Consider the following 12,782-nt stretch of genomic DNA (forward strand, 5'->3'; position numbering starts at 1 on the left):
CTGGCATGGAGGGGCAGGGTCCTGGAGTGTGTCTGGGGCAGGCCAGGTCCTTGCACTGTGTCAGGGTTGGGAGCAGCCTCACTGCTGAGTCCATGTCCCAGGGGAGAGGGGGAGCTGCAAAGTGATCTCCCACCTTTGTGCAGCCACTGGCCTGTGCTCCCCAATGCCATGCTGGAGCCTCCACATTTATTTGACAAATAAAATTAGCAGATTTTTGCAGAATTTTAAAATATTGTGTGCAGAATTTTCAATTTTTTGGCACAATTTTTAATTTTTTGGCACAGAATGCCCTCAGGAATACACTGTGGAACAAAAGCACCAAATAAACCTTATACCAAAAATGCAAGTTATGGATGGAGCGCTAACCTGTGCTTTAATCACTCAACAGTCAGGAAACACGACAAAGAAAAATTTCAGTGCAGGGCAAATTTGAATTTTATTTTTTTTTAAGAATACCCTTTTAGCAACTTATTCTGCTTTATGCTTATAAAGTTATAATTGTGCTTATAAGATTCCAGTTTTGATCTGAAATACTGCATATAGGTCAAATTCAGACCTGGGTTATGCAGTCAGTGCATTCAGTGGAGTTGCACTCCATATGCGAAGTCTGATTTGGCCCTTTGATTCAAGTCTCCCAATGTTCCAATGGCATTGTGCACAGATGTGTAACAAAGTTGCATGCAAGTTTTTACTGTGATTTAGGAAAACCTTGTCTCGTGCAATGCATAACCTGTGAAGGTGCACGTTGAAAAACTGTAAGACTCTAAAGGGAAGTGCAGATGGATAGAATCCTGACTCAATGTATATAAGTTTTAATGTCCACATTCGGTTTACAAAAATTCAGACTCAGTGCACCAAAGATTACGGCGGACCCTGACCTAATTCACTGCACAGACTGGACAGTGCAATAAATTGACTTTGATGGTGTAGGATCAGAGACTGAATGAGACAAGGGCCCTGAGGAAAAAATAGTGTGTAATCACATAATTAAAGTCATTGGACAAGGCCCTTGAGTCTGGCCAAGCTATGTTTGGCACAGGAAACAGGGGTAGGTGGGTGAAAGATGGCTTTCTGTCCCTGTTTGTCCCCCTAAAAGTTGATTTGGCCTCCACCCAAGTTAGAGCAGCTTCTATACTACAGCTTATACTTGCTTGTAACTTACAACAGCGCGGATTGCTGAAGTGCAGTACTTTCTCTGTCTACATTCCTTCCTGTCCCCCTAACACTCCCTCTATTGGAGAGGTGTCTGAGGGGGTGATGTAGATTTGGCTACACTGGCTCTATGCCATGTTCTATTAAAGGAGAATCCCCAGCTGCCCTGTTAAGGCAGATTTTATGGTAGAAAAGGGCTGGATCATGAGCTGAGAATCCAGCCTTGAATTTTAATGTATGCACACAAGACTCAAGTTTCTATGTGAAACATTAATTTTGGCAATTTCCTGACTTGGAAGTATAGCTTTTTAAAAAACTTATTTTTTTGCTATAAGTATGGTAGCAAACTCTTGCTTGCATTCAGCTAATGGTGGAGGAAACTCCTTTAAAGTCAGATCCAAAATAGTATTTAAATGTAGTTTCTATTTTTAATATCTAAATTCCTGTATTTCACATTTGTTTCCTTTTTCAAAGATTATAAGTTTTCATATTATTTACCCAACCATCTTGTATGAAGAAAATATAGTACCACAAACAGTATTGGCAGTGAACAACTTTTCATGATGCAACATACACACCGTTATAAAAATGTTTTCTGGAGACATTTATTATCTACCATTAGTGGCAAAAGTATTTGGAAAAGGTGTTCTATTTTATAATAACCCTTCACCACTTCCCTCAGGCAGTATACATTTCCATTGTCTCTTTGAAATCACCCACCTACTAGCTTTGTTCCCACTTCTCATCTTGATACTCACAGTGATACAGACAACAGGGTAGCCAGCAACTGGACCGGTTCTGTCTTTGGCTCTAGAAGTATCATCATATATCAAAAGAGAAGCAACCTGAGGGACTGAAGGAAAGGTGACATCCGCCATGCTGTTCATTTCTTCAATGTACACAATGGCCTTGGCTGTCTGGCAATTAATAAACAGAAACACAATTTTTAGTGCAAATTTACAAAACCAAGGCAACTCAATCTGAAGGTTGATCAGGAAATATTATCTAGCAGCAGCAGCAGCATTTGTTAGCCTGCAGAATAGTGTCCCAAGAGAAATGACAGAAGCGCCATGGGTTGAGTTATTTAAAGCTGGACTGGAAGCACTGGAAAATATAGCGCAGGGTGAGAAACAGAATGGCAACAAAATATTTGTATTTCTCAGAAGGATGAAGGCATGAGGTCTTCCACTTCCTTCCTCACTGTGTCCTTGAGCCACATAGGCATAATGGCATAACTTATCTCTATTGAATGCTGCAGCTTCACATGTCTGGTGGATCTGTGGTGTCCGTAACTGCTAATAACAGCTGTATCTTTGCTGCCTGATGATAGGGAGCCAGGCGATAGTTCTTATTTACAACATTATGCAGGTGTGACACAGAGGCCCATTAGGGATACTCTACTCTGGCAGCAGCTCTTGTCAGGCCAGGCGTACTCCATACAGCTAACACACTGTCGTCATGATATATATCCAAATAGTGGGATGTAACATATCATTTCAAAACTAATAACTGACTTATTAATATTCCTGTGCTGTGTACGTGCAGGGTGTGCACAAAGGGATATGGATAAATGCTAGAATTATGTTCTTAAAATGTGTTTGGCAAGCAATGCACAAGCACAGTCTACCCTACACAAAGGAATGTGGATTTGCTGGTCATCAGGCAAAGACAATGAAGGCACATTTACATAAATGGTAAACAAAGCCATCAATCTAGCAAGTGGGGGAGCTAGCCTCTTGCGAAGAGCTAAACCTCAAATGATAAGTAATTGATTCAACTGATTGTATACAATATTACTGTATTATAAAAGTGTATCAAGTAAGATCTTTTATGAACGTTAACAACACATTGGCGATTAATATCACCTGAAATGTATGTATTAACACTATATTAGCAATTATGAATACTCATTGATATTACACTTAAAGTCTATGACCTAACAAAGGGAGAAACAGGTTTTCTCCCAGACAGAAGGGAAGGCAACTATCTACCTGTCTCCAACGAAATTAAGCAAGAAGTGACCAAAAACAATGGAAGCCCACATTTACGGGAGGTCCACAAAAAAGTGAAGAATGGTTCATGAGGTTATCCTGAGTCTGGGGACAAAACAGTGAGTTTGGGAAGATATAAGGAGACAGAAGAAGCTATCTTGGCATCCATCACTGGACAGACACAAGGGGCCAGACCTCTTGTAAGATGAGAAAGATGAGTCTTTACAACCCAGGGGTTTGAAGTCTTTGGGAACTGAATATAGGTGAGAAACCTACTTCAGCAAAAATCTTTTGCCTGAGAAGACAAAGGAACCAAGCTGTCTTGACTTTGTGGGAGATGACCAAGGAGGCGGTCAGTCATCTTGCTGGAAGGAGGTGTGGTAAGAATCTAAACAAAACTAGTTCATGAAAGTCTTGGTCACTAGAAACCATTTCCAACTTTATCCATTATACTTGAGCTCACTTAAAACCTCTCTCTTTTTGATTAAATAAACTTGTTTTACTTTCATTCTTGATACACTTTTTATACCCAGTGCTGTGTTTGACTTGAAAGGATTATTAACTCCAGTTAAAGCAACAAGCTGTCTCTTTAAAGGAGCAACAGACCTTATTACTCCTCTGAACATTCCAGGAGAGAGCTGGACATTTCAGGGCAGACAGTTTTGGGAAAATTCAGGGCTGGGGGTTTGTTGGGGTCACTTGGCTAGTAGCAATCGAGACTGATAGAGACCGGAGTGTGACTTTATTGTAACAAACATGCTGTTGGCACCTGAGTTGCTGAAACAGGGTGGTTCTACACACAGATACTCAGTGCATGCTTGTATGCTGACTGATAACATCCAGACAGGAAGCTACAGCAGCAGAGCATTTTAAGACAATCAGGGCTAGAGGACAGGCAGTGACACAACCTCTCACTGGTCTGGGCTGAACCCCACAATGTGACAACTGATTAAGAGATTAAATAGTATTAAGGATGTTGCACTTCTAAATCATGAATATAGAGAATCAGAGAAGGAAAGTATGAGTGTTAAATGCAGACAGACTGTATTAATAGGTAAGACTGTGCTACTATTTCAGTTCAAGCAACAAGTATAGCAATAACAGAACTATTATAGCAGAAGTTACATTTAATACATGTGTAGGCAGTCTGCCCAGGGTACTTCCACAGCTTCCAGCACAGGTGTCAGAAAGATCCTGTCAGTCAATGTTTCCAAGACGATGACAGCAGTTACTGAGAACTATCCTGATAAAGAGAATTAATTTGCAGGGAGATATTACAGATATTTATTTCATATATGCTCTTAGGAACATATATGTTCTCTGTGGCCCTTTGGGCTCTTCAGCCATGGAGGTGAGTTATTTTGGATGGAAATTTTAGGCTCTTCATTATAACCCAGCTGAAGAACAAGGCTACTAGAATAATAGCTATAAGAGGTCTGTCTGTCTGCCAGATTGTGCTGTTGAATAGTTTGTGTTACCTGTATCTCTGCCACCATGTTCTCATCAGGCTTCAGGTGAACAGTGAAGGCCTCTCTCATCTCCCTAACGCCATCAAAAAGAACCTCAATCTCCACAATGTGCTGTGTTTCACCCTCCTTAAACTCAATTTCTAAAAAACACAATAAGACATTTAAAAAAACAAATCTGCTGTTCACATTCATCAGGTTGCTGATCTATTCTATTCTGGCATGACACAGAGAGCTACAAAAGTTAATACTTGTCTTGCAAATTACATATGTTCCCATGACTTGAACAAACTAGTTTACATTATCCAAACACAATAAATACATAATTAATTAATTAATTAAATGTGTACTAACTGGGCCATCTCATTTCCTGTGGGAGTAAACATACCGTGTAAGGACCAAGAAAATACTGAGTTTTGGCTTGTGGAGTTCCCCTGGGATAATCCAGTCAGGGATGCAAGGTTTGCCCCTACCGCTTAATGGGCTGGACTCTCTAAATCCACAGATGTGAAATCCATGAGGAAATCCTCTGGATCACAGAACACTTGCAAAGGGCTGGGGATTTGTGGCAGAGGCACAGTGTTCCGTCCCTGTGTCTTCTGTGGTAGCATGTTTCCCTCAGAAGTCAAACCACTCTGTTGGTTTACAGCACAGAGGCAGAGGCAGAAGCAGGCACAGGGTAAGGCTTACAGGGTCAGTGTCAGCTGATTCTACAAGTTCCTGTGGATCAGAGGACGGATGAGTGAAACTCTTATGTGACAGAAACACATCCCACTCAGCAACTGGAATGGGACATTTCTTATTTGACAGTCTTCTTTCTGTTAGAAGCTTCTTTCCTCATTCATCACTGGGTAATGGGTAACTGCCTCCCACCTGTGGAAATCTGAGGGGGTCCAGTGTTCTTGCTGGAGGCTCCAGGATCAAATCCTGCCCTTCAGCTCAGGTCACCAGAAGAGTTCTTCCAAAGTGACAGAACTATTCCAACACCAGATTATTAGCATTTGGTCATTTCCCAGACTACCAGGGTAGGTGGAATGAGGAGAGAAACTGCTAGCAGAAAGGGAATTTTCAGCTAAGAAATTTCTCATCGTGCTGCACAGCTTCTCTCCTCACTCCTCTTTTCATGGGAAGTGGCAAGCAGTGAATCACAGAAAGAAAAAAGCAAAGGATAAATAGAGTTTTTAAACTGTTATTAGAGTAGGATAATAAATGCAAATAGAAGTCTCACCCCATAATATCGAGTAAGAACTTTGTATATTACAGAATTATTTGGAACCAACCCAGCAACATCTTCCTGCCAATAGACATCTCTGCAGAGGAATGGAAACCTACTTTGTAAATGTTCCTCAGATAAGGCTCATATCCTTTCCCCCACGATGATCCTAGGGAGCTTGCAGAGAGAGCCTTGACTCTGTCTCAACAAGTAATTTCTCAGTTGCTTAGTATGGCAACTTGTGCAGTAGTTTAACATCTTGCCTGCAGCAACTTTGAGGCCCTAAGACCTTGGCATTTTGGACAGAATGAGATGAACAGGGTACAAGTGAGTGGCATGTGTACTCCATATGCTTGAAATATCCGTTTAGAAATCCATTTATGCCACCACCTTCCACAGGAGTACTAAGGGCTGAAACAAATGATGGGAGAACTAATTTTCAGGAATTGTGGAAAGAAGAACTTACCTAAACCAGAAAGTTTTCTGGAGCTATAAGAATAAGCTATTCCTCGTTGCAACAGCTACTCCTGGGAGAATTCTGCACCACTGCATGTCCCCCCACAGATTTCTTTGCTTCCCTGCAGAAAGTAACAGGGGAGCAAAGGGAAGCTACACGAGGTGGGGGCCTGGGGATGTGCATGGATGTTGTTTGGGGAGGCATTGCCCCCCCACAGAAGTGAGGCGTGGGGGGGCACACAGGGTCACCTGCCACTGCCCCTCCACATTTCTGCAAACACAGAGCTGCCCAACTGAAAGAGGGTGCCGCTCGGCTCCGCTGACTTTGCAGCTGGATTCAGCCTCCTGGGTTCTAGTGCCTGTTGTGCTTCCCTTCTGTGTGCTGAGAGCCATCCTGTTTTCTGTACAACAGTGAGTGCCCGTGGTGGGGCAGGGCAAGGGAGATAGGGTGGGGCTGAGAAAAAGAGGCAGTGGTGAAGGAAGGGGATGGGATTGGGGAGGGGATGGGGAAGAGAAGTGCATCCAGATCCCCCACTGAGCCGCCTGCACCCAGACTGCCCCACACAGAAACCTCTCACCCCACACCTGGATCCCTCCACACTAAGCCCCTTTACACTTGGATCCTGCTGGGCTGAGCCTGCCTGCCCACACCTGGTGTGCCTAATGCAGAGCGACAGGGCCCCAGTGTTTCTGGGTAAGACCCAGCCCTTGTACTGCGTCAGGGTTGGGTGCAGCCTCACTGCCGTGTCTCTGTCCTGAGGGGACGGAGAGCTGCACGGTGATCTCCCACCTCCATGCAGCTAGTGGCTGGTGCTCCCCACTGCCATGCTAGAGCCTCCACATTTATTTATTGACAAATAAAAATTGCAGAATTTTAAAATACTGTACAAAGAATTTTTAGTTTTTTGGAGCAGAATTTTACGGTTTTTTTGGCATAGAATTCCCTCAGGAGTAAACAGCAGTGCGGTTCTTGTATGGATAGAGGAACTAATTCCAAACCCTGTCTTTCTGAGGCAATGGTGACTAGAAAGGCCAGCCACAGGTTTAATCTGTCACTCTAAGTAATCTTGACACCTGATGATCATGAGATGAGGAAAGAGATATCTCTGCCTAAAGACTACCACTAGGGTTGTTATGCCCTTTTCTGTGGTTTGGTTGTAGGATTCCAATCAGCCATCCTAGAGTAGCTACTCTAGAGTAGCTGAGATCACCAGAACTGTGGTGGTTGCTACTATTATTTATATTCTGGTAGCATTGGGAGGCCAAGGCCCCATTGCGTTGGGCACTATACAGACAAGAGGCAGTTTGTTTGCACAAAGAGTTTTCAGTTTCCCCTTGCACCAGAAATGTAAGTTTGACCAGATCAGCAACTGAAATTTCCGGGTTGAGTTCTGCCTGCATACCAAAAAGTACTGATGAGGCCAACTGAAAAACTCTGTCAAACCACACTTCTCTTCCGTTAACTGGCTGTTACTGTAGGTCATCAGGTCTGGATGAAGGAGTCCCTGCTTTAAGTGGTCTGGTGTTTTCTGCAGGTGCAATGGAGGTTCCTTGGTTGTCTATTAAGTCTGAAGTGCCTTCTGGGTCACTGGAGGAGTAGGAGAAGGATTTCAGCTCTCTCTTCCCCTTCCCAGGACACTATTTCCACTGCTGAGGAGAAGTTGTGACCTCAGGTTACTTCCTAGTTTTGGAGGGATATAGACACTCCTGCTTCAGTAATAAGCCAGCCTGTAATGGGAGGTAGGAGGAGACTTCCCCTGTGAGCACCATGACTGCTCTCTACATAGTTTCTTCCACCTTCTTTTGAAGTAACTGGTACTGTCATAGACATGACAATGGACTCGATGGACCCATTGGTCCGAACCCATGTGGCCATGTCTCTGTTTTTGTTCAGATACGTCACAGATAGAGTTGTGGAAGTGAACAATACAAGTTGCTGCTTTACAAAGGGGGCACTTGATTTTGCCTTTTTCAAACTCAAACTCTCTGAAGTTTGCAAGACTTTCCCCTGAGACGGTTGTGAGGGGGTTCCCCTCGCTGTGGGAATCCTCACGCTCCTGGCTGAGCTTCTCATTTTGGAATCATGGCTTCAGGAGGGGGTTGAGGCCTTACATGCCTGCCTGACTCAAAGCCAACCTCCTGCAGGTGTGAAGGCCAATAGCTTGTGGTAGCCAGGCATAGCGCACTCTCTCCAGCCTGTGCCCTGGCAGTGTGAGGGTTGATGGCTTGTGGCATCAGGGCATAGCTCACTCTCTCAAGACCATATCCCATCATAGTAAGGTTTGATGGCTTGGGGAGGCAGCAGGGCACAGTTCGCTCCCTGAAGCTCCCAGAAAGCTGCCCCTTGGACTTGGCTCAGTGCTTGCAGGGCTTCTCTGCTGCTGCAGAGGGAAGCAGACAGCCCACTTGAGAGGTGTTGTACTGGAGAAGACAGAGGATTAGAACCTCAGTAGTCCATTGATTCTCCACCTCAGGAGAGGGGGAGAGGGGCTTGAAGCTGAAATGAAGTCACTACTGCACGAAAACAAATAAGAAATAAAGTTATAAAACAAAATGGTCCGAAGAAACTGAACTGCCATCTTCTTCCACTGCCAGAGGCAGAAAATCCAGTGGACTGAGCTAAAAGACCAAGCCTAGTCCCAGAGCCCCCAACAACAACACTGGATCGCTGCTGAAGTCCACAGGTGGGAGCCATTATTCATTAGTGATGAGCGAGGAAAGCAGCTGTGCCCCCACAAAATGACTATGGAATGGTTTTCCAGAAGCAACTGGAATGCCCACAGCCCTCAGCACCTTCACAATGAAATCTAACACCCGCTTGAAACTTGCCATCATGAGCCTAATTCATCCCTGGTGTAAACTCACCGACTTCCCTATAACAGAGTTACATCAGGGATTAATTTGTTTTATTATGGCTATGGCACCTTCAGAATGGCTACATGATCCCAAAGTAGAGTTTTGTCTGAGGTGAAAAATGGCTGCAGGAAACCATCCTAGGCCTTCAAAGCAGAATGCTAAAGGAGATTAATCTGTTTATCTGTATGCACATTAATAAACAAAGTTGATTAAAAATTGAAGTATTTTGACGTTAACAGTTAACACAAAGGATTCATATTTCCCTTCTATTAGTCTGGAGGTTTATTTCAGATAAGTTTCCAGGATGTCTGCAGCCCTCTGGGCGCTATAGCCATGGAAGTGAACAGAAATCCTGAGGAGATGCACATTCTCTGAGGAGGCCACCCAGGGCTCGTCTGGCTGCCACACCTGTTGCTCCCCTTGTACAGAGACTGTGACTCTGCCCTCTAAATGGAGCATGGGGGAATCACTTTATGGAGGGACCACCTAATAATTGTCTCAGTGAGGTGTCCAAATACTTCCCCAGCTGACTGATGTCCAGAGAGTCTGTCCAGGCCACATAGGCTGTAGATTACTGTTCTCATTTTACAGCTCTGAAATGGAGCTGTCAGCCAGACAGCAGAGAATGAGAACAAGATCATGTATATCAGAAGGGAGGGTAGCTAAGAGTACCCCAGCAACATGCTCATTTCCCAGAAGATTGCTGGCCTATACCCGATCCCCAGCCCTTCTGTCTACTAGAGGTACATGGAAGTTACTGTAACCCTAAGGCTGCACTAATCTCACCATGACCTATAAGGATGTAGAAGAGAACCAGTCTCAGGGCTGTTTAGGGTTGTTCTCTGCTCCCCACTTCTTTCCAAGCATGGAGTGAGTTCCCTCCACCATCCTTACACATCAGATCTGACAGTCTTCAGGGTCAGTCAGTTAAGTGCAGAACCAGGTTATGTGACCCTCTGAATCTTATTTGACACTTATGGCCACATAAACTGGATCAGATAGATTATGTGCTTTCCAGATGCTGCCTGTTTCTAGTAATTTTCTTCTTTACTCCAACGCATATTTCCAGTTATTTCCCAAGGCATTGGCATTGTATACAAATTATCTATATAATCCTGATTTCAGGTCCTTTTACCTCATTTTGCCCTTTGTCTTTCCTGCTGAAATATGCAAATCACATCTATGAGATGCAGCATTAGGTTACTAACTCAGTGTATTTTCTAGTTTATTTATCAGTTATTGCTTCTGGGTTAACTTTGTTGGTATAATTCTCATACAAAATTTCAATATAAAAGTTTTACTTCCTTTGAGTTTTTACTCTGTGAGTAGGGCTTAGGGGAAAGCATTTCGCATTGCTGAATACTTACTTCAGAATCAGTAATGCTTTCTTTTAAAAACATTCATATGCTGGACTACTCTCCGAATTACTGAGAATACACTGCAACTCCAAATTATTGGAAGCTAAATATAAAAAATATGACATTCCATTCCTGTGGCCTTATTAATCCCAAAGGCAAAAGGCACTAATGAAAGCAGCTAAAAGGTATTAAAAGCTTAAAAGTTCACAGTGCCTTTTTTCCCTTTAAATACTGTACAATTGTGGCTGAAATAACCAATGGGATGTGATATTGATCTGAATGACTGCCGGAGAGTCTCGTCATACCTTCTGACACGGGGTGATAGTCTTCTCCAGAGGTGGCAGAGCCATCCTTTGTGTGAACCCTCACAATGGAAACCTTTGAAGTGTCTCCCAGACGAAGCACTGGAATTTTTACAACAACCAGCTGTCCTACATCTTTTGGTTCACTGACACTAAATTTGGTCTCACCAAACTTAATAATGGCCTCTGTAATAACAGAAAACAGTGTTTAATAGTGTGCACAAAAGAGCTTTTAAATACCAAAGTCAAAATGATATTTGTATGGTCAAAAATAACTCCTCACTGTCTGCATGATCTCTGATCCTTATCAGGGTTTCATTTTGTTCACCAATAGAAGCACCGTAGGAGGAATCACTTCTTGGAGTGCCAAGAACCAGACGCAGCTCTTCCTCTTCTTCGTGGAGAGAGTCGTCCACAAGCATGAGGGTGCAAGGTTTCTCAGTCTCACCTGGAATCATCATGCAGAAAGTAACATCATGCAGAACTTAAAATTGTTTCTAGATGTACTACAGACATTTCTCTCAAGCTGTAGGACCCACAGGTCAATTCAACTGGTCAAAGCACCTGTACTGGCCCTATATAAGTAAATAACTAATGAAAGTAGTAGCAATAGCATCAGCAACAACATTTTTATTTACTATAATAGTAAGACTAGGTATTTACATAGTTGTACAGCTAATATCTCACAACACATCTGAGAGGTAGAAGAGTATTATCCTCATTTTCAGAGGTGGAAAATGAGAAACAGGAAGGTTCAAGACCAAATTTTAAAGAACAGTCTCTAATTTTGGGTACTTTAATATATGGCAGCTCAACTGATTTTCATATCACTCTCAGCTCCCACTGATTCCAATGAGAGAAGTGGATGCCTATCACCTTGGAAGATCAGTAGTTACGTGTCTCAAGTTGAACAACCAGAAAACAATGTGCCTAAAATTAGTGATTACTCTGAACTTTTGGTTCTAACTGATTTAAGCCTATTTAGAACAGTGGCTCTCAACCTTTCCAGACTATTGTACCCTTTCAGGAGTCTGATCTGTCTTGCATAACCCAAGTTGCACCTCACTTAAAAACTACTTGCTTACAAAAACAGACATAAAAATACAGAAATGTCACTGCACACTATTACTGAAAAATTTCGGACTTTCTCACTTTTACCATACAATTATAAAATAAATCAATTGGAATATAAATATTGTACTTACATTTCAGTGTATAGTATATAGAGTAGTATAAACAAGTCATTGTCTGTATGAAATTTTAGTTTGTCCTGACTTCACTAGTGCTTATTCTGTAGCCTGTTGTAAAACTAGGCAAATATCTAGGTTTCAGAGTGGTAGCCGTGTTAGTCTGTATCAGCAAAAAGAACGAGGAGTACTTGTGGCACCTTAGAGACTAACAAACCCACTTCATCGGATACATGCAGTGGAAAATACAGTAGGAAGATATATATACACAGAGGACATGAAAAAATGGGTGTTGCCATACTAACTATAAAGAGAGTAATCAGTTAAGGTGGGCTATTATCAGCAGGAGGGAAAAAAAAACTTTTGTAGTGATAATCAGGATGGCCCATTTCCAACAGTTGACAAGAAGGTGTGAGTAACAGTAGGGGGAAAAATTAGCATGGGAAATAGGTTTTACTTTGTGTAATGACCCATCCACTCCCAGTCTTTATACAAGCCTAATTTAATGGTGTCAAGTTTGCAAATCATTTTTGAGATGGGGCGATCACATTTGCACGCAGTATTCAAGATGTGGATGTACCGTGGATTTATATAGAGGCAATATGATATTTTCTGTCTTACTACCTATCCCTTTCTTAATGATTCCCAACATTCTGTTCGCTTTTTTGACTGCTGCTGCACATTGAGTGGATGTCTTCAGAGAACTATCGACAATGCCTCCAAGATCTCTTTCTTGGATGGTAACAGCTAATTTAGACCCCATAATTTTATATGTATAGTTGGGATTATGTTTTCCAATGT

At 42.6% G+C, this 12,782-nt stretch overlaps 1 protein-coding gene across 1 annotated transcript in view; it reads right to left on the reverse strand.

The window, feature by feature from the left end:
• FREM2 (FRAS1 related extracellular matrix 2) overlaps positions 1-12,782 on the reverse strand; it is a 215,779-nt gene that overhangs the window by 42,228 nt on the left and 160,769 nt on the right. Inside the window, exons 10-13 of the mRNA XM_065415604.1 lie at positions 11,078-11,242; positions 10,798-10,980; positions 4,622-4,752; positions 1,911-2,069 (exon numbers count right to left, since the gene is read on the reverse strand). Of these exons, the coding sequence (XP_065271676.1) occupies positions 1,911-2,069; positions 4,622-4,752; positions 10,798-10,980; positions 11,078-11,242 (638 nt within the window). The remainder of the gene's footprint in view (positions 1-1,910; positions 2,070-4,621; positions 4,753-10,797; positions 10,981-11,077; positions 11,243-12,782) is intronic.

This window comes from Emys orbicularis, chromosome 1 (genome assembly GCF_028017835.1).
Source record: "Emys orbicularis isolate rEmyOrb1 chromosome 1, rEmyOrb1.hap1, whole genome shotgun sequence".
Taxonomy (NCBI): domain Eukaryota; kingdom Metazoa; phylum Chordata; order Testudines; family Emydidae; genus Emys; species Emys orbicularis.